The 24,902-nt window shown below is 42.3% G+C and overlaps 2 protein-coding genes across 6 annotated transcripts in view; one reads left to right on the top strand and one right to left on the bottom strand.

Moving 5' to 3' along the window:
• Positions 1–21,063, bottom strand: part of OGFOD3 (2-oxoglutarate and iron dependent oxygenase domain containing 3) — a 1,065,090-nt gene extending 1,044,027 nt beyond the window's left edge. The window contains exon 1 of one of the 4 annotated variants that reach the window (XM_086930659.1): positions 20,840–21,063. In XM_086930659.1, coding sequence (XP_086786785.1) covers positions 20,840–20,901 — 62 coding nt within the window. In that variant the 5' untranslated portion in view covers positions 20,902–21,063. The remainder of the gene's footprint in view (positions 1–20,839) is intronic. The other 3 variants (XM_086930658.1, XM_086930657.1, XM_086930656.1) reach the window with 3 other exon arrangements.
• Positions 20,926–24,902, top strand: part of HEXD (hexosaminidase D) — a 231,832-nt gene continuing 227,855 nt past the window's right edge. The window contains exon 1 of one of the 2 annotated variants that reach the window (XM_086930654.1): positions 20,926–21,063. The gene's annotated coding sequence lies outside the window, so the exon portion shown is untranslated. Of the gene's footprint in view, positions 21,064–21,118; positions 21,249–24,902 lie in introns of those variants that run through there. The other variant, XM_086930655.1, reaches the window with a different exon arrangement.

Here is a 24,902-nt window from a genome sequence, read left to right as displayed (position 1 = left end):
GAAGGATGCAACAGATGCCAAGGCCAGAGAGGCTGACCTCAGCGTTCTGGCCGGCATATAGAAAGCCAATCGCTTCCTAATATATTTTGCTCCCAAAACGAGCAGTGCCTTGAAGGCGAGTGTAAGTGCCTTGAAAGCCACCCGTTTCTTAATAGGGAGCCAATGTAATTTTTCCAATAACTCCTTTGCACTAGTACTACGATGGAGGCCATAGATGCCTCTAGCAGCCGAATTCTGCACTACCTGTATGCGCGATAACAGGTAATCAGGCATACCCAGGTAGAGGACGTTGGAGTAATCCAGGCGGGAGCCTATCAAGGCCTGTACAGTGACCTTTCGATGCGCCAGAGAAAGCATAGGAAGAAATTTCCTAAGCATTTTCAAAATGCCAAAGCACTTTCCAACAAGGCCCAGAATCTGAGGTTTCAAAGTAAGACCCTCATCGATCTGCACTCCCAGATTCTTAGCCCTGGTGGAAACAGCCGATGGAGGGAACATGGCCGAGGGCCACCAAGACTGCCATCTGGGATCGGCGGGACCGCCAAAAAACAGCAACTCTGATTTATCGGAGTTGCATTTGAGGCTATGATGTTCAAACCACTCGAACACTGCCCCCAGGCAGCCTCTGATCTGCACGCTGTCAAAATCCGATCCCTTCTTGCAGGTGAAGAGAAGCTGGGTGTCATCAGCATACGAAACGATCTGGGCACAGAAGGACTCCGCCAGGGCCACCAAAGGTGCCAGATAGATATTAAAGAGGGTGGGGCTCAGTCAGGACAGAGCCCTGACGCACCCCGACCTCCAATGGCGGCATTTCAGCGGAGAAAGGGGGGACCCAGACCGTTTGGCGGCGGCCAGCTAGGAAGGACTTAAACCAATTGAACTCCAGTCCCCGTAGCCCGATCTCCCCGAGTCTTAAAAGAAGACCGCTATGGGGAACGGTGTCAAAGGCCGCCGACAAGTCCAACATCACAAGCATGGCCTTTCCACCTTCATCTAACACCTCACGGATGGCATCGGTGACTTCAAGAAGAGCGGTCTCCGTACTCATGTTGGCACGGAAACCCGACTGAGTGTCATGAAGGATGTTATTACATTCCAAGAGGTTGGAGAGAGAGGTGTGAACATGCTTCTCCACCACTTGTACCAGTGAAGGAAGGAAATAGGCCTATAATTGGCATAGGCCAAAGGATCCAGATTAGGCTTTTTTAACAGCGGCAGAATCAGGGCGTGCTTCCAGGCATGAGGGACCTCTCCTGTGCTCAAGGAAAGATTGAGCACCGGATTGATCAAGGGATTGATCACTGAGGCCAGTTTCCCAAGATATTTTGCCGGGCAAGGGTCATAAGGTGATCCAGATTTGAGTTTAGAAAGAAGCTCCAAAGAGGAAGAAAGAGATAGCAGAGGAAATTCCGATAGAGAGGGACCGTCACCGGAAAGGGACGTGTGCAGAAGAAAATTAGTGTCCGTGGGAGAGAGCAGGTTAGTGGAGGGAAAGGAGTCTTGAATAGTTTTAATTTTGGTGATAAAGAAATTAGCGAGATGCGACACCCACGGTTCAGAGTGAGAGTGTGTGGGCAAAGCAGAGCTAGGTGAAATGAACTCCTTTACTATAAGAAAAATGTCTTTACTAGTATCTGCGGCGGCCTCGATTCTTCTGGCATAATAGGCTTTTTTCTCTAGCATGATGTTACTATGGTAGAGTTTGATGGCTTCCCTGTATGCGTTTTTATCCGCTACCTCATAATGCCTGCGCCAGGTACGTTCCGCTTTCTTGCACCTACGCCGCTGATCGAAGAGCGAGGCCGTGAACCACGGGGCAGATGCCAGACTATTGGCTTTGCGAGAACTGGTCTCAGGTGCTAACTCGTCAAATCTATCGACAAGCCATCTATGCAGAAGGTCGAGATCAGCCTCAAGACTACCTGACAGCTGGCAGGGATGAATGGAAAGAGCATGCGACAGCATGTCAGGGGATACACGATGGAAGGCTCTCGCCGTTTGTCGCGGGCGTTCTGAAGGCCTGAATGAAAATGTATCAGTCACTGGAATCTGAAAGTTGACTAGATGGTGATCCGACCATAATACCGGTTCGGGAGGGAAAACAACAAGTGGAGAGGTGGAAAACACTTGGTCGAGAGTATGGCCTTTCTCATGCGTAGGGCCGGTGATAAAAGCGGACAGACCAAGTGGAGCAGTGGCATCCAGGAGCTTTATGGCATCAGTGTCGGTTTTAGAATCCAAATGAATGTTAAAGTCTCCCAACAATAGGCAGTGGGTCGATCTCATGCATAAAGCCGAAACCACCGCATAAAGGTCGTCAAAAAAAGAACCCAAGGGACCTGGAGGTCTATATACAAGAAGCCCTAAATATACTTGATGAGGTGACAGAGATAGGGAGAACCCAAAGGATTCGCAGCCCCAAATGTCATCAGTGGGAGTGTGAGTGAGTGTGAGGGGAGGAGGGACATGAAGTACAGAACAGAATAGGCTCACTAGCTCACACTGTGGGCGTGAGGTGTCACAGCTTCATCCCATACGGAGGGTGAATGAGATTAGGGGTTCCAAAGACCAACAAAATAAGGGGTACCTCATTGCAAAATGTATCAGCACTAAAGATGCTCATAGTACACTTCCAGTCAAGTAGGAGGAGGACAGAGAACTTCATCACCACGGACTACCACTACCACATCTGGTGAAGGGCACAAGGGTCCCACCACCTCATTATACTAGCTTAACAGTGATAAAGTCCACACGTAACTTTCATATGAGTCAAAGTCCACATTGGTACAACAATCCAGTCAATTAGACAGTGCAACTTCTTCCCTCTAGTTGCTGGTTTTGAGCTTTTAAAGAACTGATACATGATGAGCTTCTCCTAAAGGCCATAAACGTAATCCTGCTATCAAAGCAAGGTGGTGCCAATATAGCTTTGCGGATTAATATTAAATCTGTTATGCGTATGCAGGGGATCAAGATGATTTCCAGTAACGATTGGTGAAAGCATTTTCATGGATTATGTATCTTCCCACTAGATCCATTAAGCATCTTGCATGGTCAACTGAATGCTATGTCTTAAGGAAGCTTAAATCTTGATATTACTATGAAAATATCTGCTTCAGTTTCACCAAACCATTATCCAAAAGCATCATACATTTTATTGTGATTCTTATCGTTCCAGAAGGATTCCTGTAGCCCTTTTATCTAGTTCCCAGTTCTGCTCGTGTTGGCAGAGGATGTTTAATCTCTCTAACCCGATGGGGCACTTTTAAGCTCCATACCTTCCCTCAACGGAGGAGTTTGTTTTTTATATAATCCAATTCTACGGATTTTAAAATGAGCAGCTGTAACAACAAAAAATAAGGAATTGCATTCCAATCAGACCACACCATCCCACCCATTCCAATCCCCAGCAGTTACAAAGGAGACGGAACACCCGCGGGTACAACCTCCGGTGTAGAAGACAAACCATAATAGTCCTACCGTTTACACCAAATCGTATAAAATTTCAGAGGACTGCCTCTGGCAACATAGATAGTTTCTTTCTGTTAGCGCACCAGTCCATAATGGATCTCCACAGTGCCAGGCTAGGTGGCTTTGGTAACTTCCAGTTTCTTGCGATGTCCCTTTTAGCTACTGGCGTTGCTAGTCCAACCAGCATTCGGTCGCGTCTCTCACCTGAAATTCTCCCAGAAGCCTCTGGAGAGCCATTTTAAGTATCAGCGTAACAGGTCTATCCAGGACGCTAGATTCCAATACCGGGTGATCAATGGACATTGTCACACCATGTGAAAGAAGTCTGTCCCAAGAGGGAAGCATCTGGAGCATACAGGGTCGGGTAGGAGACCAGCACGCCAGAGTTTCTGAGGTGTCATATCCGTGAGGTGCAGGTAGTGTAGCTGAATTAGTTTGAGCCAAGCAGAAACGACAAGCTCCAGAGGAGCCATCCATGCTACCTGCCACTTCACATTATCTAGATTGCCGACCCAGACCTCCCACCACCACCGGAGCTGACTCAACCCCTCAAGGGCGTTGCAAACCAGGGAGCAGTAAAGCTGGGAGATCCCGCCTCAGCCCAAGCTGTCCACCACTAGTCAAGCTTCCAAAGGGATATATTCAGGTAAGTCCATCAGGTGTGTCTTGTAACGTCCGAGTGCATGCATCAGCTGCAGATATCTATGAAATTGGGTTTGAGAGAGTCTGCATTTCATGTGGAAACAGGGCCAAACGTCTCCCAATACTGTAATCCCAATCAAATCCCACCATTTAAATCCCTCCATTCATGCCATGTATTCCAGCTAGCGTCCTCCCATTGGGGTCTGCTGGGTTAATTTCTTGTCCGAAAAAACAAGTGGGAGAGTAAGGGATTGTGTCCACATACGATGGACGAGGGATACTCCTGTTCCCCTGGTCAATATGGAGGAGTAACATGGAGGAGTAACACCCGATGAGTAGGCTGAAGGTTTTCCAAACGTGGAATAAATATTCCTTTTTTATAAAACCCCTCACTCACCACCTAGTGGTGACATGCTTCATCATCGGGGTCCACCCTGGTGGCCTAGCGTCAGCAGGGTGTGCTTCGACACCTGGAATGCAGTGGAGCAGGTTGTGGTGTAAGTGCAAAAAAATATAGTGTTAAAATTGTCCTGGTTTAGCTTTGTGAGTAAGTTTTAATGAAAAGCAACTGGACAATATTAAAATAATAAAGAATGAGATACTGGAAGGGGAGTTACGACCTACGTATCTCAATATGTGTTCATAGTGCGTTGGTCAACATGTTTCAACCGTCAGGGAAAATTCCCGGTATTCATCAGGACCAAGGAGATGGAAGGTATGAGCCCCCTAAAAGACTCACCCTGTCCTAAATCCTTAATAAACCAGTGGTAAGATGTTCCAAAGGTGAGGTGCTCTCAAACATGCGGAGCATCAGTAAAAACCTGTGGAAAGAGGCCTCCGGGTAGTCTGGGCTTAACAAAACCCATTTAATAATAATAATAAAAATAAAGAGAAAATGAAATAAAAGAGGGTATCAGGCGCTGATTATCCTTACTAGCCTGTAAAGGTTTTTACTGATGCTCTGGTACACGAATCGTTCCTCATACATTTGGCCAAATACGTAGATGTTTTTTTGAAACCTTTTATGGAACAAGTCCAATCATATTTGAGGGACACTATGGATTTCATCAATAAAATTGAAGGTTCTACATTTGATGAGTCCCAACACTTAATGGTGTCCTTCGATGTAATTTCTCTGTACACCCAGATCCCCCAAGAAGAAGGTCTGGAAGCCCTGGAATTCTTCCTAGAAACACAACCTAAACCACAAAGAGTCCCAACAGAATTCATAATGGCCCTAGCAAGAATCGCTTTGAGGAGAAATTATTTCCGTTTCCAAGACAAATTCTACATGCAGGTGAAGGGGACCGCCATGGGGTGTCCTTATGCCCCAGAAATGGCGGTCCTTTTCATGGCCCTGTATGAGGAATGATTCGTGTACCAGAACAACCCGTACCGAACTCACATAATCACGTGGTATTGTTACAATGATGATATTTGGTGTCAATGGAATGGCACCACTGACACGTTGAATCAATTCCATAATTGGCTCAACACAAGGCATCCCGACATTAAATTCACCATCTCCTCGAGCAATGTTCTTCTCACATTCCTGGATGTGGAAGTCAAACCTTTAAACCATACCCTCACCACCACCTTGCACCGTAAGGAGACGGACAAGAACACGATTCTCCATTACAGGAGCCATCACCCCCAAAGCTTAAAAGCTAATCTCCCCTACAGCCAAATGCTGAGGATAAGGAGAAACTGCTCCAGAAAGGAGGACTTTGAGGCCCACGCAGAAATCTTGAACAAACAATTGACAGCAAGAGGCTATCCAAGTAAATTGTTAAAACAATCCACAAAAAGGGCTTGGAACACCCCAAGGGAAGAGTTATTGGTCAAAAAACAACACACACCCTTGGAAAAGTTGGTGAGTGTTACAACATATGGACCACATACCAATAAGTTCAAAAGCATCATTCTGAATAACTGGCATCTATTGTCTGGACTGGACATCCCATTTGAGAAACCCCTTTTTGCACTAAAAAAGAACAGGAGTATAGGGCAAAAGTTAGTTCGGGCAGATTTAGGCACAAGTCAAGTTAAATCTGATCTAAGGACCCTTTGGAGACTCAAACCCATAGAAGGGCATCACAAGTGCGGGACATGTGTGTCATGTCCTAGTACAATGGAAGGCACTGAATTCCTACATAGCAATACGAAGTGGACACACAAAGAATTCACGAACTGCAAGAGTCGTAATTTGGTTTACGCAATTGTCTGCCCCTGCCCCAAATTGTACATGGGAAAAACAACACAACAAATCAATCAAAGAATTGCCCAACACCGTTCACGCATCAAACAAAATATCCTTTCAGCCCCTATGGTACACCATTTCCAGCAAAGTGGCCATACTGAAAAAGATTTCAAATGGACAGTACTTTCAGCAATCAAAGTTCCCAATCGTGGTGGGGACGTTGAAACATTGCTCATCCAAAGAGAAGCATACCTAATATTGAAGTTCAATTGTGTGGTGGATGGGATGAACGAACTGACTGAACTACATAGAAATATATGCTGAACCCCGTGAACACCTCCGGCACATCTGCACACACCTGCGGGGCTTGAATAATAGCACAAACCCACAGGCGCAGCCATTACAACAAATTTTCCCTTTCACAATAAAGCTTGGCTCCCAAAAAAAACTACAACTCCCAGAAATCTTAGTCCCATATATAATATGTGACTTTGGTCAGTTCCCATGTGAAGTAATGCAGACCGTCTTGAGCAGCATACCAAACAACAGCCAGAACTAGGAAGGCAGGATTTTATTTCAATTCAGGTGAGCGGACTACAGTCTAATGCCGAACTCGCTCGTAGTCAGTGTAAACAAAGTGACACTTAGTTTCCGTTTTCCGATTTTCTTCCAGCAGAGCGGAGCCCCGCCGGGAGCTCGTAAACTGAAGAGAAGCACTGCGCTCGCCACAAATGCCGCCCCAAGTAAGCTAGCTCATTCTTTAACTAATTTAACAGCTAGTATTCTTCTACCGACATTTAATTAAAACCAGCCCATTTTTTTCAATAGTTGGGGATAAAAACACTGAAAATACACTGTAACTGAGCCAAGCTAGTCTAAAAGCGCCAGAACAAACATTACACAAGTAAGTGGCAATCCAGAACCGTGCACAGGTAATATGCCCTCCGTTTCAACATAACATTATACAAACATTACTCTCTTTCTTGACAACAGGTTTGAAATAATCATTTCAATCATCAATCTCAGACTGCACTGCGCAGGAACAAAAAGGTAATTTAATGTTCCTCACAGTGAGAATCTCCATAAAAATAGACAGAGGAGGAACAGGAACTAAAAGAAGTCTATTTTTTATTTTCCCTAAACACCAGGTACCCAGGTTGCCCTGAAGAAAAACCCGTGTAATCTAAGACTGGGTTTGGAAACGCGTCGGCTTTCCCCAAAGGAGTCATTTCTTTACCCTATTCCACCTAAGGCAGACTAAACAATTCACTAACTAATTGAACATAGCCTAGGGCGGTATATAATCCTAAACATCCAAAGGAACAGGCATATAGGATTATTGTTCATCTTTCTGGTGTACCGAAGAATTTATTTATTGTTTTTGTACATATGCATGTAATGTAATTCTCATATAATGCTCTGTAGCATGTAACAAAAGATTCATGTTTTTTGAAATTATGTCTTGTATGCTTTAACATTAAGTTCATGATTTTGTGTAAAGGTGATGTTGAAACCTCGTTTTCTAAATAATGAAAGAATTCTAACAATGTAAAGATGTTACAATCAACACAAGCTTTATAATTCACGTATAAGCTTAGTTGCTGACAATTAAAAAACAGCACCCAAATTCGAGACCAGGCACTTGTCTTTTTTGCATGTATTAAGTGTCCAGCCTGGCCACGTAGGACAAAACCCTTCTGTTCACAACATCCTTCTTACTAGGCACCCTCAGTGGAATCCTCCTGCCCAGCAGCTTCAACTGACACTACTTTCTGGTGGATTTGAGGGTGGGCACCCCCAAAGTAGTCATCCATGATAACAGAGCCACCTTGCTAAGCACAAAATGCCTCCTCCCCTGCCAGAAATAGCTCCCAACTACAACGAGAGTCTGGCTGCATTATCATGTATGTCCTTCACAACTTGTTGCCAAAATGCTGCAGTTAGAAGGCACAGTCTTAATACAAGAATCTTGCTCCATTCAGGTTGGAGTAAGTTCTTTATTTAATGATAGACGCTTAGGTTATAGCAACAGCAGGTAGGCACTGTCAGGGTTACATCCTCACTCCAACTGTACCCGTCTCATAACATTCACATCACAGAACACAACAACATTATATTACATCATTCACTCTAAGTATTCCAAACGCTAACTCCGACATACAGGGAATGTGGACAAATGGGTATCTTCTTTATTCACAAATCAGGATATGCTTATAAACATAAGGATCATCTGCAGGTTACATGTATATATGTAAGTGATACCCAACCAGAAGCATGGGCTTCCTCTCTCTGTTTTGACATAGCATAAGACTGTTCTTTTTCGCTCTTTTTTTGACCTAGAAGGGATTAATCTCTATGTAACGGTTGTTTTACGGGTTGCTAATATGTTACTTTTAAATTGAATATTCCAGTGCCATACTTGTTATTATGAGCAACCACATTGCAATGTACTATAAAATACATATAAAAACACTAAATATTGTTGAATAGTGTCATGCAGTGTATTTTGTTTTTGTGATTCAGTAACGTTTTGTTATTTCACCTCAGATATCAGATCAGAAATACGTAGAGATTATATAGTGGCTGACGCTAACTAGAAATTCTGTCAGAATATTAACTATTGAGGTATGAAAATAAAACATTATTTTATGCAATATAAATATAATGGGTACTCAACGCACATAGAACAGTCTTCCATATGACGGTTACTCTTGTCTAAAGGTAATTGTTCTATATGCAATTTGTGTAGCATTTACTACAAACTACACAAAAAAAGAAGGTAGTTCTTTTAGCATGTCTCCTCCCGCTTTGTTCGTTAACCTACCTTGATTTACATGTCAATAAACTCTATCAAGAATGGTGGCTTTGACTTCCGTGACTTTCTGACTTAGCAAAAGATATCCAAAAGTTCTGAGAAAAGAGTATAAGAAATCTTACTGTTCTTCATAATAATACATGAAACGACAGGTGTTACGTGCATGTTTTTAACCATTGTTTATTGTAAAGAAATGTATTTTGTATTGTATTGTAATATGTATGTGTTTTTTAATATAAATTGCTTTCAGCCCTGAAGAAGTCACGGATGTGACAAAACGCGTTGTCAACAAGCAATTCTGTGAATTTTAACTGAGAAACTTGAATAAAGAAAATAAAAAAATCTTCAATCAACTCTTTTGAAATTCTTACTTGTGGGAAGTTTTTGTCTGAATATCAACTATTACTGTGAAATATAGAAATTTGATAAATCAAATACTTGTGTACAAACCTTGGTGCGGGTCAACTTTCTGTGATATATGTTTCAGTGGCTCTTTAGTCACTTTCAGGGGGTGTATATGGGTCACGTCCTCGACCGTGTCGCAAAAGGAACCACTTGCTAAATAGACACTTACCAATAGTGAAAATCTGTGCTGGTCATTATATCTCTGACCCTTGAGCGCTTTTGTGAGATTTGGTTTTGAGCAGATCTAGCACTTTTCATGCTCTTGCCAAGTAACAACAATAATAAGATGGATTTTGATGATAACAGGGAGGAGTTACTAGGAGGACTATTTGAGAAAAAAGACGATAGTGCAAAATCTGTGACACCTAAGATACCACGAGCGGAAGGCTTAAAGAATAAGTTTGTACGGTTTGAAAGACTAAAAAAATCAGAATTCGCCAAATGGTGGGACGGAGCAACATTAAAAAAAAATATCTTGAAAATAGAAGAATTCCAAGAGGTCTCAGAATTCTCATTTTTTCCAACTATGAAGACCTGGAACCAGACCATCTTAGTGAATGGGAGGGAGGCCTCTATGAGGCATCATACAAAATGATGGATATTCTGATCAGAAATGCAGTTCGGAAAGTAAAAAACATCAGAGAGGAAATAACATCTCTAGAGAAAGAAATTAGTGACACCAACCTAACTGAGGTTATCCAAAAAACTATGCTATTCTCAAAATTGAGCTAGCAAAATATCAGATGTATCTTAAGGATAAAAAGCTACAAAAGATTGAACGTGATCAAAGAGATTACGATAGAGGACACATCTTCACTTTCACGAGAAAGTATGATGATTTGCCCAATAAAACAGCTCAAATTCCAGACAAATTAACAAAAACACCTAGCATCTCTTCTAGTTCAACCTCTATCTCATCAATAGAGAGTGTAGTGAGTGAAGAACCAAGTACCAGCACAGCCACCCCAGATAATACCTCGCATTTTTTACGGGAAGTTCAGCGCTTCAGATTGGGCAACAAAAAGAAAAATCTGGGAAGCGAACAAGGCGCGGTGGCAAGAAACACCAAGGCAGGGGTAAAAGCCAGAGCACCAAATGCTCAAAACAACTGACTAAAGAGAATGTGAACCACCAAATGGGCAGTCATGATGATATGTTGAATGTAAATGTACTTAATGTGATCAATTTGTCATCTAGATCTTTGACCCAGGAAGAAAAAAACATTTTGAGTAAAGGTTTAAACTATTGTTTGACTGAAATACCAGCACTAGAAAATGTACATGTAGATCTTTACAAATGTATTCGCAAATTGAAATTAAAAAATTCTTTGCAGAGCATCCGACTACATCTAACCTGTTGGGGGGCAATATTTACAGGACTGAACTGACCATATCGGATGTTCAAGTGGCTTACACTATAGCAACTCTAGATGATGACAATGGCTTTGAAAATATTGTAGATTTTGCCGGTGATCTAGACATTGTAGAAGACACAACAATAGACAGTGGTCTGAGATGTACTTCAAAATTTGTCCCACCCCATGGTACTGCTTCAGCAATAGATGAGTTTGCCAACAAGGTCACACAAGATCTATACCGACTAGAAGAAACACATGGGCAACATACTAAATGTAAGCATAAGTATAATCTCAGTACTCGTGAAAAAATGCTGAGGGATGACCCCAATGTGATCATTCGCGAAGCGGATAAAGTGGGGAATATAGTCCTGATGAACTATAGTGACTATATTGGAGAAATCGACAGACAACTAAGTCAGGATCAGTGTTATAGATTATTAGATGCCAACCCCACACCTTTAATTGAAAGAAATATCAATGCTCATCTGATTGATTGGAAAGAATCAGGATTGATTTCTGAAACAGAACATGGATATCTACAGGCACACAATTCTAGATATCCATGTATCTACATACTCCCCAAAGTCCACAAAGGGTGGATTTTTCCCCCCGGACGACCTATTATATCTGGGAATGGTGGCCCAACAGAACATCTGGCGGAGTATGTAGATACTTTTCTCCAACCCTTTGTAAGTATTTGGCCGTTCCTCTGGAGTCGAGCACCGGACCCAATATGTCCACCGCTATGTCTTCCCACCGTTGTGGGGCTGCTCAAACGTACCCAAGGCTTGCCTTAACGGTCTCAAGATCTTGTCCGCTCCCTGGCACTGGACACATTCTCTCACTTGTCGCTCTATCTGGATGTCCATACCAGGCCACCAGTACATTTGTTTCACAAGCATCTTCGTCTTTACGATTCCGAGGTGCCCTTCATGGAGTTGATTCAACAGCAGTGGGATCAAAGTCGCTGGCTGGACCACCTTATCTCCTCGGTACATGAAGATCCCTGAATCACTCACTGATAACTCCTCGCGCACTTCATAGTATTTCCTCATAGTCTCTTTAAGATGTTTTTTCTCTGGCCATCCGGAAATCAAAAATTGTTTGACTTCCTTCATTTCGCTGTATCCTTCGTAGGCTTGGGCCCATTCTTGCCTGCTGATATTCTTCTCCGAGTCGGCCATTGCAGCTACCATTTCGTCTGTGCCCGGCGGGACTACCGGTGCTTCTTCCATGGCTGAGGCCCGGCTCAAATAGTCTGCTACGTTATTGCGTGTCCCTGGTAAGTACTCAACATCATAGGTGTAGTCTAGCAGCTTGAGTGTCATTTTTGAAATGCGAGGCGTCGCTGTATTATGCCCGCTGGAGGTCAGCACCTTGACCAGTGGTTTGTGGTCTGTTTGCAGTTTGAAGCGGGTGCCCCATAGGAACTGCCTGAATTTGCCCATGGCCCACGTGACCGCGAGCATCTCCTTCTCAATGACACTATATTTCTGTTCGGTGGGCGACAGCGCCCGAGAGGCGAAGCTAAGTGTTTCCACTGTGTTATCGTCTCTCTCCTGTGCTAGCACTGTCCCCAAACCTCTTTCACTGGCATCTGTTGTCAGGATCGTGTGACCCAACGGATCGTATCCATGCAGGGGTACTGCCTGGCTTATGTTGCTTTTCAGTTCGTCAAATTCACTCTGGGCTTCCTCGTCCCATTGGAACGTCGACTTGTCTCTGATCAGTTGTCGCAGCTTATGAGTCTTGGTGGCAAAATGTCTGACGAATTTGCTATAATACTCCGCCATTCCCAAAAATGACCTCACATCTTCTTTGTTGGTTGGAGCTCTGGCGTCACAAATGGCTCTCACATTTTGCCTCTTGGGTGTGATACCTTGACTCCCTATCTCGTGTCCCAGATAGGTGACTGCTGACATGCCCAGCTTACACTTGCTCCACTCGGCGGTGAGGCCCCTCTCTTGGAGCACTGTCAATACTTTGGTCAGTTACTCATCATGGTCTTTTCGGCTTGTGCCCATAATCAGGATGTCGTCCTGAAAGTACTGGACGCCTTGTATGTCTTTGAACAGGCGGTGCATTAGCTTTTGGAAGACTGCAGCCGCAGATGCCAATCCGAATGGCATTCGGCGAAATTGATAACACCCGAAGGACGTGATGAAGGAGGTGAGCCTTCTGCTCGCAGGGTGCAAGTCAATTTGATGATACGCGGAGGTGTGGTCGATAGTGGAAAACCATGTCACTCCTCTCGTTTTCGCCAACATTTCCTCAATTCTTGGTAATGGAAACTTTTCAACTATCAGACATTTGTTGAGTTCGCGCAGGTCCACGCATAGACGTACATTGCCATTGGGTTTCCTGGCAACTACTAAGGGGGGCAACCATTCCGAGCTGTCGATTGGTTCAATTATCTCTTGCTCCTCCAGTCTTCGTAGTTCCTGTTGGACAGCATCCTTTACGGCAATGGGAATGTTCCTGACTTTGTGGGACACAGGGCGAGCATCCTCCTTGAGCAGAATCTTGTGCACGAATTTGTCTAGTTTTCCGACCGTGCCTCCAAACACTTTGGGGAAGGTTTGCTTCAGTTTCTCTAGTTCTGGCCAACGACTGTCTTCCGTCAGCAGTATTTGTTCTTTGCCTCCTGGGTCTAATTTTATCCCAAGGTCTCTCCAACCCAGTACCGAGGGCCCTCGTTCCGCTACGTATAGTTTGCATAGCGCCAACCTTCCTCTGAAATCAAATTTCAGGGTGCGGAACCCCACCATAGGGATTGCGTTGCTGGTGTACGATATCGGTCGTATGTCAGGTGGGTTTAACTGCGGGCCGAGGGTGGGCACAAAGTCTTCCTCCCATACGGATCTTTGCACAATGGAGTACGGTGACCCCGAGTCTATCGCTACGTGAATTTTCACTCCTCCGATCAGCATGTCTGTTTGCGGTTTGTCTGAACGTTTACCTGTTACATCCAGTACCTGTTCTTTGACACATAAGACCATCTCATCGTCTTCCAGGTCGTCTTCCGTTTGGTCTTCAGACTGACGCTGCTCAATGCATTTCACTATGGATTTCTTCCCCTTCCTGCGGCACACCTTCTCATAATGGCCAACTAGCCCGCAGAACGAGCATCTGGCGCGAAATGCTGGGCACCGCTTATCCTGCGCAGTGTGTGCTGTGCTCCCGCACCGGTAGCATGAGAACCTGTTGTCCGTGGACTGTTTTCCAGCTGGTCCTGGGTACCCTGGCCACCTGGACTCGTGCTTCCCTTCTCCTGTGGGTCTCCTTTGCCTGGATGAGGATTGAGCTTCGTCTATTTTGTTGACCATCTGTCTCTGGGGGTTCTCCTTTTTCGCCGCTTCTGCACAGCGTTTTGAAACTTCGGCATTCTTGACCATTGCGATCACGTCCTTTAGGGACGCCTCACCTTGAGACCACAACTTGTCCTGGACAGACTTGTTTGTGGTGTGCATGACTATCTGGTCCTTGATGTATTCATCCTGGAGCTGTCCATAATTACACGCGATGGATAGCCGTCTCAATGTTTTACATGCAATTTCATTGTATGTTTTAAACTGTATCCTTGCACTATATCATTAGCAGTATATATAGTACCATGGCAGTTCCAAACCTAATATTTGCATTTACAGTGATATTTAAATATGTTATTCTGTTTAGCCTGCCATATATGAATGTGCTCCCTCGGTCCTGTGGGTATGGGGTTTGACCAATATAAATCCCCGTTTCCTAGTTTCAGATTTTAGGGACAAATCAGGAAAAGCACAAATAATCAATCAATATTAGATCTCCATATTTATCTAGCGATATTTTGTGCTTTATAGAGAGATACTAATTTAAACATTGTTACTGTTAGAGCCATATACCTTGGTCTGTTACTCTCCTTTTTAAATCCAAATCAACAGAGGAGGACTTGTGGGCAAAATTACACTCAGACATTAAACAGAATGATGGGGCGAGATTTTAGAAAACCATTAACTCGCTGATACGTCCAGCACACCTGGGGGTCGCATCAAACATCACAGAGGAAATATGGGCATCCTATCTTGACATGCACTTTAATCAAGAACCTCCTAAAAACAAGGTCCTATTTACATTAGATAACAGAATAGTCGACAATGCCAACATTGCAAAACAAACCCAATTGCGTGCCGAAACCAAAGCCATATACGAACCTAACAACATCTCAAAGCTCCAAAACAGCATCGAATGTCAAATTAAAAAAGGTAGAAGGGAAGGAGCTCCGGGACCTAACGGAATCCCCCCAATCCTCTTCAAGCAAGATGTGGGCTACTGGGCAGCAGCTCTCGAACCCCTTTTTCTGGAAATCAGGTGCTCGAACATCCTGCCAGATTCCTGGAAGGGCTTTATTATAACCCCAATATACAAAGCAGGGGACAGGGCTCTTCCTCAAAATTACCGACTAGTGGTCCTAATAGACAATGAGGCGAAGTACTTCGCAGGATTACTGCTGGAGGAACTACAGGAATGGGCTGCAAAGAAATCGCTGATACCAGTTTATCAGACAGGTTTTGTCAAAACAGTGGGCACGATGACTAATATCCTAACCATGGGCCTACTAATAGACAAGGCAGAGACGAAAAAACTGCCACTACATCTCTGCTACATAGATTACAAAGCGGCTTTCGATAACGTCAATCGGAATCTCCTGTGGTCTAAACTAAAGAATTGGGGGATCTCAAAACCGCTGCTGGACCTGTTAATAAACCTGCACACGGAGACCTGGATACGAATAAAGGTGGGGGACGGCTCATTGCTGTCCAGGCGCATGACAAACAATGGCCTCAAGCAGGGTTGCGTCCTGGCCCCAACATTGTTCAACCTGTTCTTGGGTGACCTGGCGCCAAATCTGATTGACTGCAACTCACACGCCCCCAAACTAGGAGGGCTTAGTATACCATGCCTCTTATATGCGGACGACATTGTTCTCATAAGCCATACTAAAGTAGGCCTCCAAAGACTCCTGAACATCACTCAGAGCTATTCTGAGGCAAATGATCTAATAGTTAACCTTGAGAAAACTCAATCTATGACCATCAGTAAAAGAAAAAGAAAAACCTTCACGTGGCTCTGGAACAAATCTCGCATTAAAGATACGTCAATATATAAATATCTAGGCGTGAAAATTGACAACGGCAGCCGATTCACTGCACAAAGGTCTTGCATCAAAGGCAAAGGGATAGCTCTGGCAATTGCTTTAAAAACCTTGAATAACAAGCTATCTGGTCCATCATTAACACCACTGGTACAAGCTATCCGAGCAAAACTTCTGCCAACAATCACTTATGGAAGTGAGGTTTTACGAGGCAGAGATGCAATAATACTTGACAATACAATCACAGCCGCATATAGAATCATCTTTAGTCTTCCTAAGTGGACCTCCCCATCACAGATTAGGCTGGAGTTTGGCATTCAACAACAGCTCCTGGGACGCCAGGGGGCCTACATCTGTCCATGGGACAAAGTGAGGAAATCTGCACAGGGAACCTTGAACGATCATCTATGGAGGGAAATAGAGCAGACTTCGACCTCGCCTGCAGCCAAATATCTTGCAAAAAGTCTTGTAAACACCGGGCATCCTCCTTAGACCATAAAACCTTCAACAAACTGGTTAAGAAATCTATCAAACACCAGTCGTGGGTACAAGACAAAACAGTTTTTGCAAAAAGAACGCATGCTTGGATGATTTTGAATTCTTACTCGGCAAAAGCTCCTCAGAACTATTTGGGCTTGGGCTATGCAAAAAAGACAAAAATGAGCTTCTTAAAATACAGATTTGGGCTGCTGCCCTGCATCCAGCATTTCCCGCACTGGTTAAAAAAGAAAGCAGGTTTGTCATGCCGGCTATGCGGTCATAGAAAAGAAGACATAATTCACTTACTATGCTCTTGCGAGAAATTGTTGGATGAGAGGAAATCCCTTTTAAAACAACACTTTATTCGGCTTGGGATACGTACACGAAGGAGCGCAGTACTAACATGCTTTTCATCTCAGGACCCTCAATTGAGCTGCAGCCTGGTAAAATTTTTGAAGGCTGTGGGGGACAAAATGCCAGGTCCAGAATATTGAATTGACTTGGTTCCAACTTGTCTTGTAACACAAATCATACTTAATATCAAATACTGAGAGATAACTGAATGGCTGATATGATTTTAAAATTACTAAGAAAAGAACATAAATGTTCATACAATGATGGTTTTAAACATATGTGATTTTACATTGTGCTTCAATTTTTATGTTTTGTATTGCATTGCATTGGTTTTAATTAACTGTGCAAATAAATTACTTACTCCTTTTTAAATCTTCCTTCATATACATATCATGTGCAGGCGCTGGCCACGAGACACTAATTGTTTAAGGTTCGACAAAAGAACAGGAGGTACCTTCCCTGTATTGCACTGAATGGTTAGAGGGGTACACGCCGGACATATCAATGTAAATGTAAGTGTTCAATCTCACTGTATGCTAAATGGTTGTGATGTGTCTTGATTCTAGGGATTTAGCATATACTGTACTAATATCATTTGATTGCAATGGTCGCAGATTGGACACATAGGATAAGACTGTTCTCCTCTCTCTGTTTTGACATAGGATAAGACTGTACTTTTTCACTCTTTTTTTGACCTAGGAGGGATTAATCTCTATGTAACGGTTGTTTTACGGGTTGCTAATATGTTACTTTTAAATTGAATATACCAGTGCCATACTTGTTATTATGAGCAACCACATTGCAATGTACTATAAAATACATATAAAAATACTAAATATTGTTTAATAGTGTCATGCAGTGTATTTTGTTTTTGTGATTCAGTAACGTTTTGTTATTTCATCTTAGATATCAGACCAGAAATATGTAGCGATTATATGGTGGCTGACGCTAACTAGAAATTCTGTCAGAATATTAACTATTGAGGTATGAAAATAAAACATTATTTTATGCAATATAAATATAATGGGTACTCAACGCACATAGAACAGTCTTCCATATGACGGTTACTCTTGTCTAAAGGTAATTGTTCTATATGCAATTTGTGTAGCATTTACTACAAACTACACAAAAAAAGAAGGTAGTTCTTTTAGCATGTCTCCTCCCGCTTTGTTCGTTAACCTACCTTGATTTACATGTCAATACACTCTATCAAGAATGGTGGCTTTGACTTCCGTGACTTTCTGACTTAGCAAAAGATATCCAAAAGTTCTGAGAAAAGAGTATAAGAATTCTTACTGTTCTTCATAATAATACATGAAACAACAGGTGTTACGTGCATGTTTTTAACCATTGTTTATTGTAAAGAAATGTATTTTGTATTGTATTGTAATATGTATGTGTTTTTTTAATATAAATTGCTTTCAGCCCTGAAGAAGTCACGGATGTGACAAAACGCGTTGTCAACAAGCAATTCTGTGAATTTTAACTGAGAAACTTGAATAAAGAAAATTGAAAAATCTTCAATCAACTCTTTTGAAATTCTTACTTGTGGGAAGTTTTTGTCTGAATATCAACTATTACTGTGAAATATAGAAATTTGATAAATCAAATACTTGTGTACAAACATTGGTGCGGGTCAACTTTCTGTGATACAGTCTTTAATACAAGAATCTTGCTCCATTCAGGTTGGAGTAAGTTCTTTATTTAATAATAGGCGCTTAGGTTATAGCAACAGCAGGTAGGCCCTGTCAGAGTTACATCCTCACTCCAACTGTACCCGTCTCATAACTTTCACATCACAGAACACATCAACATTATATTACATCATTCACTCTAAGTATTCCAAACGCTAACTCCGACATACAGGGAATGTGGGCAAATGGGTATCTTCGTTATTCACAAATCAGGGTATGCTTATAAACATCAGGATCATCTGCAGGTTACATGTATATATGTAAGTGATACCCAACCAGAAGCATGGGCCTTCCTTACTCAGCCTTTGGTCTCAACTGAAATAACTATGAGACCAATATGTCAAGTGGCATAGAAAGATTCCATGCAGGATCATACTGATGGTGATGCAGGGACAAAGAGAACAAAGGGAAAGCACAACACAATATTTAGCCAATAGAACATCACATTCCGGGATCAGAGATTAAACACCGATCTTTTCATTAAGGCAGTAGTCTTCTGAGTTATAATCCCAGTATTATACATGGCACCTCCCCTTGTGACTCTACTCCTGACTGCCGAACCCTACATACCCCAAAGTGTGGCTTTCTGGAGCATTATTTTTGCAGCACTGATAACACTATGTGCAGCAGCCCATTGCTAAAAGTGGAGAACTTCAAAAACATATTTAAGTGTATCTTGTTCCGTTGTTCACCCTAAACTGCTAAGGCCCTATTTCTATAATCTGCCCTAAACACCTAAGATTCTCTGTCGGTCTGACTTGTCTAGCAGGCCCTTAGCATGGCATCTTTAGACAGGGACCAAATGGGACCCGTGACCCAGATACATTTGTCCAGCCCTCCCTTGGCCCCCACCAACACAGCCGTTGAGTGTACTGAGAGATGAAAGCAAAAAAACAACAAAAACCACTGAACCTTACCACACACATTAATTTATCCACCATCCTTTCAGTGTTTGAAGCAGCACATGAACCTACATGCTTGTTTCAAATTTTTAAATCTGACTTTGTATCTATGTTATGTTCTTAGATATATACATACATACAAAACCATACAAAGATGTTAGCAACAAAAAAAACACTTTTTTGTTGCTAAAATCTTTGTATAGTTTTGTATGCATGAATATTTCTATGAACATAACATAGAAACAAAGTCAGATTTAAACATTTGAAACAATCATAAATATATATATCCTACTGGCAATCACCAGTAGGTAGTTCATATTCGGACCTAGTTTCCATAGAAAAGCGTTTTTTGTTTTACTAAGAACTTTGGCACCGTATAACGAATCTTCATGAATTTTTCAAAACTAGTGTGCCACTCACTTCATCTGCTGTTTGTAAAGTTTTGAGGAGATTTATCAAGGGGGGGCCTGGGAAAGCAGGGGGTTGGGGGGTTCCCAAAATGCATTTACCCAATGTAATTTCCCATAGGGATTTTGAATAGCACTATAGGCCGAACCGCTGAATGGACCTATACCAGATTTGGTTGAAAGCTAGATCTTGGATCAGAAAGAATGCTTTTTGCAATTTGGTGTAAATCCGTACAGCAGTTTTGAGATCTGATTGACTGGCACCACTTTACCCAGGAAGTTGTGTCAGCCACCTTGTGACTCAGATTCGGCCGAGTCCCCCCCCCCCAAAAACGGCCCCCAAAAAATAAGGGGGAAGGTCCGTGGCGGGGTCCCGCCAGGGAGTAAAAAAGCTTTTTTTTCTTTATTAAAAAAAAATACATTCTGCGTGCCCTAAGGTAACTATAGTTCAAAACCTCCACATGCCCTGCTAATTCTCCCATGTTACATCAGTCATGACATCTTCTATGACATTGATAATATCGCTGCAACATCTGCAATAAAATTCCTGAAGAGAAAATTGTGCATGGCCGGGGCACGAGTTATAGTAACCTTAGGGCCAGAGTTTTAAGTTTCTTGATATAAGTGTAACTATAACTGCTGACTTTCTATGGTTTTAAGAGTAATCTGAAGCGAACTATAACGTCCCTATAACCTCTGTTGTTTTAAGATCTGTTAGAATAAGGAAAAGTGTGGAGGTATATTGCAAAGACACCCCTTGTATAGAGAAAGAAGCAGGCGCTACAATAAAAGGGAGCATTGTGTTCTTTGGCGGAAGGGTTGGCACTGCAGCAATGACGCTACGCATACGTCACAGAGAGATGGGGATCTGAGTGGGAGGGTTCTGCGCGGTTCCTTGTAGCTGCCCCACTACATCCTAATGACAACCTGTCACACCCCTTCCCTTCTTTCTCGAGATGTGAGCGTAATGGTGGTTACCTGGTTCCCCTCTTCTTGTTTTCGGCAGGCTCGGCCGCTTTGTTTCTCTTCTGGACTGGCATTATGGTGATCACCTGCTAGGCAGGATTTTCCATACACAATCTAACTGAGACCAAAACCCGTTGCTGGTTATTGTGCCTTTTCTTTGCGTATTTTGTACATTAATTACGGTATTTACGACCGCAGTGTCAGAGCTGTGCCACACGAGAACTCACACGAATCAGGTAGGCGCAAACATATTATGAAAACTTTAAGTGTGGTGATGTGGGAATGGTTAGAGGGGGAGTCAAGTCATGTGATTGGTTTGAGGAAGCTCTCGCCCCTTGCTCATTGGTAGTTGGGATCAGAGAATTGGATTGTGGCCTAAGATAACCACGGAAGTCCAAGTCAATTGTCTATTGGCTGCGAGGTACCGTGACTCTATAGGTGTCTTTGGGTATGCCTGTCAGATGTTCATTTGCTGCGTGGTAAAGTAAACTACACGTGTTCTTGGTATAGTACTTACCTGCAGGATTACCACGTTATTTGGGCACGTACCATAGACGTTAGTTCTGGGATGCCGTTTCTTTTGTTTACTGTGTTGCTTACACAATGGCGTTCGGGTGAAAAGAACCTGTACGTCAGCAGCTGTACAGACGTGTGCACCCTCTTTAAGCAGCTGTACACGGACGTGTGCACTTTAAACAGGAATCGGTAGAGCCGGTAGATATGGTTTCCAACTGTCAATGCTTCTGTAGCAGAGGCTCTGTTACACATCGTGCACGATTTATTTCACACATTCTTGAACGATTTATTTAACACATTCTTGAACTGCTGCAATCATTCATCCACCCATTGTGTTTTACTCCAAGTACACTCCCTCTGCGCACAATATCACTCAAGTTCACTTCACACACAAATTGATCAGTCGTTGAAGGAGCACTTTCGCAGCAGATTCACTTGTGATGTGATCAAACTAAAAGCTTCTAGGAGCACTATAGAGAGGGACGTTGACTTCAGCCACATGTTCGTAGACAGAATAATGTTTTGATTGGGCCAAAGTTGTGAGCTTCCACAGAAAAAAAGTGCTTCCCTGTCACAAAGATGTGATTGTTTTTGTTGATCCAGATTCCTGAGCCAGCAGCAGCATTTTTGACTGAGCTTGAATTTTAAGGGACACATATATGGCGTTGTATGCTGTTAAAATATATTAAATAACTAGATACTTTACTGTGTTTGTGTTTCTCTGGCAGCGGCACGAATGGGAGGTCATTAACTTTAGACTTCAGTTTGAGTAGTATGGGATTCTCAGGAATACAATATTGTACATGGATTTGTTAGGCCTGACTTGACAATACAGCTTTCGCCAGATCTTGTGCGATCAACAATAAAAAGGCCTTTCAGAGTGCTACTGAGAGAGGGGTTGAGTCTTCATACACATGATGCTTTCCCTGAGTATAGGTTTTGATTGGTGCCCAATTTGTATGCTTCCTCTAAAAAGTTATGACATGTTATGATAAAAGCACTAGGTTTGCTGTATTTATTATGAAAAGCATATGTTAAACAATATGGGCATTTAAGATTGTTTCTCCTCTATATTAAAACCTACAGACAAGTATTTTGTTACATTGAATCGCGCAGGATGCCGCAGTAGGCAAGACTTTTTGTGTCGACGATCCATCCTAGCAAACCAAAGGGATATTAAATAGGCAATATAATAATCTTGGCTAGCCTCTCTTATGATAGATAGTATATTGTTTTGCCAACTGTAATTTTGTACACTTTGGTGCTGTTTGTTTGATGGCTGCCTTGTAGAAAGCTTATACTCAGTATAGTAGGCTTGAGTTGGTTATGGTGACAAGCCAATGATAAAGCCTACAGGCCTGTTTTTTTATTATGAAAAGTTAAGATCATTGCAGTAGTCCTGACATATTGATTGTGAAAAGCATATGTTAAAGTCAATAGACACTTAAGGGTGGGTTGTTTTAACTCTAAATTAAAGCCTACTGATTTTTTTTGTCTTACAAAGAATTTCACAGATTACCTTAGGCAAAGCTTTTAGTGTTGGTTACCCCCACTGATAAACCATGTGTCTAGAAGGTTTGCACTTTAAGAATTCTTTTTAAGCACTTCAGGAGAGGTAGTATTTTGCTTTTCCAACTGTAATTTTGTATACATTTCCATTTTTGTGACTGTATTTTTGTTAGTTGCCTAGTGGCAAATCTTCTGTTCAGTACAGTGGACCTCAGTTGTTTCTGGTCACAAGCCAATAATAACAGCTATAGGTTTGGTTGGTGTGCTGGAAATGTTACGTCAGATGCATTGTTCTGGTCTGTGTGAAATATCAGGTTATTAATTGAGAATTGGGAAGCCATACTCAAGTAATCAACGTAATCCATGTCAGGATGTACCACAAAAGTCACTGGATTAACTTGTGTTTAACCCTCTGGTAGCTTGGCACAAAAGCAATCTGGCTTAAATTAGAGGCAATATGTTAAATATTTATGCAGCACACAAATAGTAGTAAAGTAAAAACTCAACGCAAGGAAAATTCCAAACCAATTTAGAAAAAGAGAGTGATTTTTAATAAATAAAATGACACCCGAACAAAATATGCACATGTGGAAAATGTATATAGCTGTGCCTATTAGTTTGAATTGCCATATTCTCTGGTTAGAGAATCTCCAGAAGTATCTATTTAGTCTGATATGCGTCATCAGTAGTGCTGACTATTGTAGTTTCAGAGTTGTGTCCCTATCTAAACCCGAGTAAAGACTATTTTGTATTTGGGAGAGGATGTGGCACAACGGCCAGATCGTGTGACTAGGTAGCTGGAGATCCGGGTTCAAGTCTCAGCGTCAACTTAGTCTCCTGTGATACTGGACAAATCACTTAATCTCCCTGTCCACATGGACAGCGCCTGGATACCAAGCAAAAGTAGGGGACCCACTCTGTATGGGTAAGTTTACCCTCATGGGTGATAAGCCGCGCTATATGAATCTACAAATTCACTATTCAGTTTTCCTCCATATTTTGGGTTAGTTATTTTGTTACACAATGTTTCGTAATTTTGACAAAAAGGTTAGGCTCATCATTTGATTATAGTTTTCATTATTATTTGGACTATTGTCTTTTAGGAGGGTCCCTTGTCAAGGAAGTAGTTCATTATAATTTTCCGGTGTAGAAAGAGAAAAGGTAAGGGTTTTGGGAAGGATAGATGATATGGAATCAAAGAGGTAGCTGTATGGTTGAGCGGAGAAGGTAATAACCTCTAAATATTCGGAGGTGATCAGGATGAAGGAGGTTCACTTAGCCAAGGCTATCATATTCATGTAAATTAGATCTTGTTCTGCCCCTATTTAAACATATTATTTGTTTGGGGTTCAGTAGTGTTGAAGTGTTTTCTTGTATTGTGCTTGCAGTTTTTATTTATCTCTATAGATGGGTAGTTTTGGTGTTTAGTATATTTTCCTTGAATTGTTTTAGATTTTTGGTTAAGGGGAGCTAAGAGTGTTGTTTAACTTGTTTTCATCACATATATATGTTGTCTCTCAGTGTATAGAGAGTGTGTGAACCAGCTTTTGTGAAATCTTCCAATATAGACTGGAACTAATATTATGATATTTTGATATTGTTAGACAAAGGGGAGTCATAACTTTATCTAGGGAGTTGCTGTTCTTGTCGTGTAGAAGTTAGTGTGGTGATAGAAGAGATTAGGGTATTTACAGATATAATCTTAGGGCCCGATTCACAAAGGTAAATATACACATGTCTGCTCATGAGTATTTTAGTATTGTATTTTATCCTGCACAGGGCATACCTTACGCCGGCAAAACCAACCAATATTTCCATGTTAATACGGCACTCTGTCCCCGTTGTAGACTGGAGGGTGCAGACCTTTTGCACATGTTGTGGGACTGCCCCCAGTTTGGCACGTATTGGCAAGAGATAACTACTTTACTCTGTAGTGTAACGGGGCGACAGATTACTCCGGATAGGGGGACTTGCATGCTACATTGGTTTCCACACACTAGTAAAACAAAGCTGACTAGCAAATTTATAGATTTAGGATTGTTGCTTGCTA

The sequence above is a fragment of the Lissotriton vulgaris genome, chromosome 7 (assembly GCF_964263255.1).
Source record: "Lissotriton vulgaris chromosome 7, aLisVul1.2, whole genome shotgun sequence".
Classification (NCBI taxonomy): Eukaryota; Metazoa; Chordata; class Amphibia; order Caudata; family Salamandridae; genus Lissotriton; species Lissotriton vulgaris.
The sequence above is the reverse complement of the archived record's forward strand: the minus strand, read 5'-3'. Positions and strand labels throughout refer to the sequence as shown.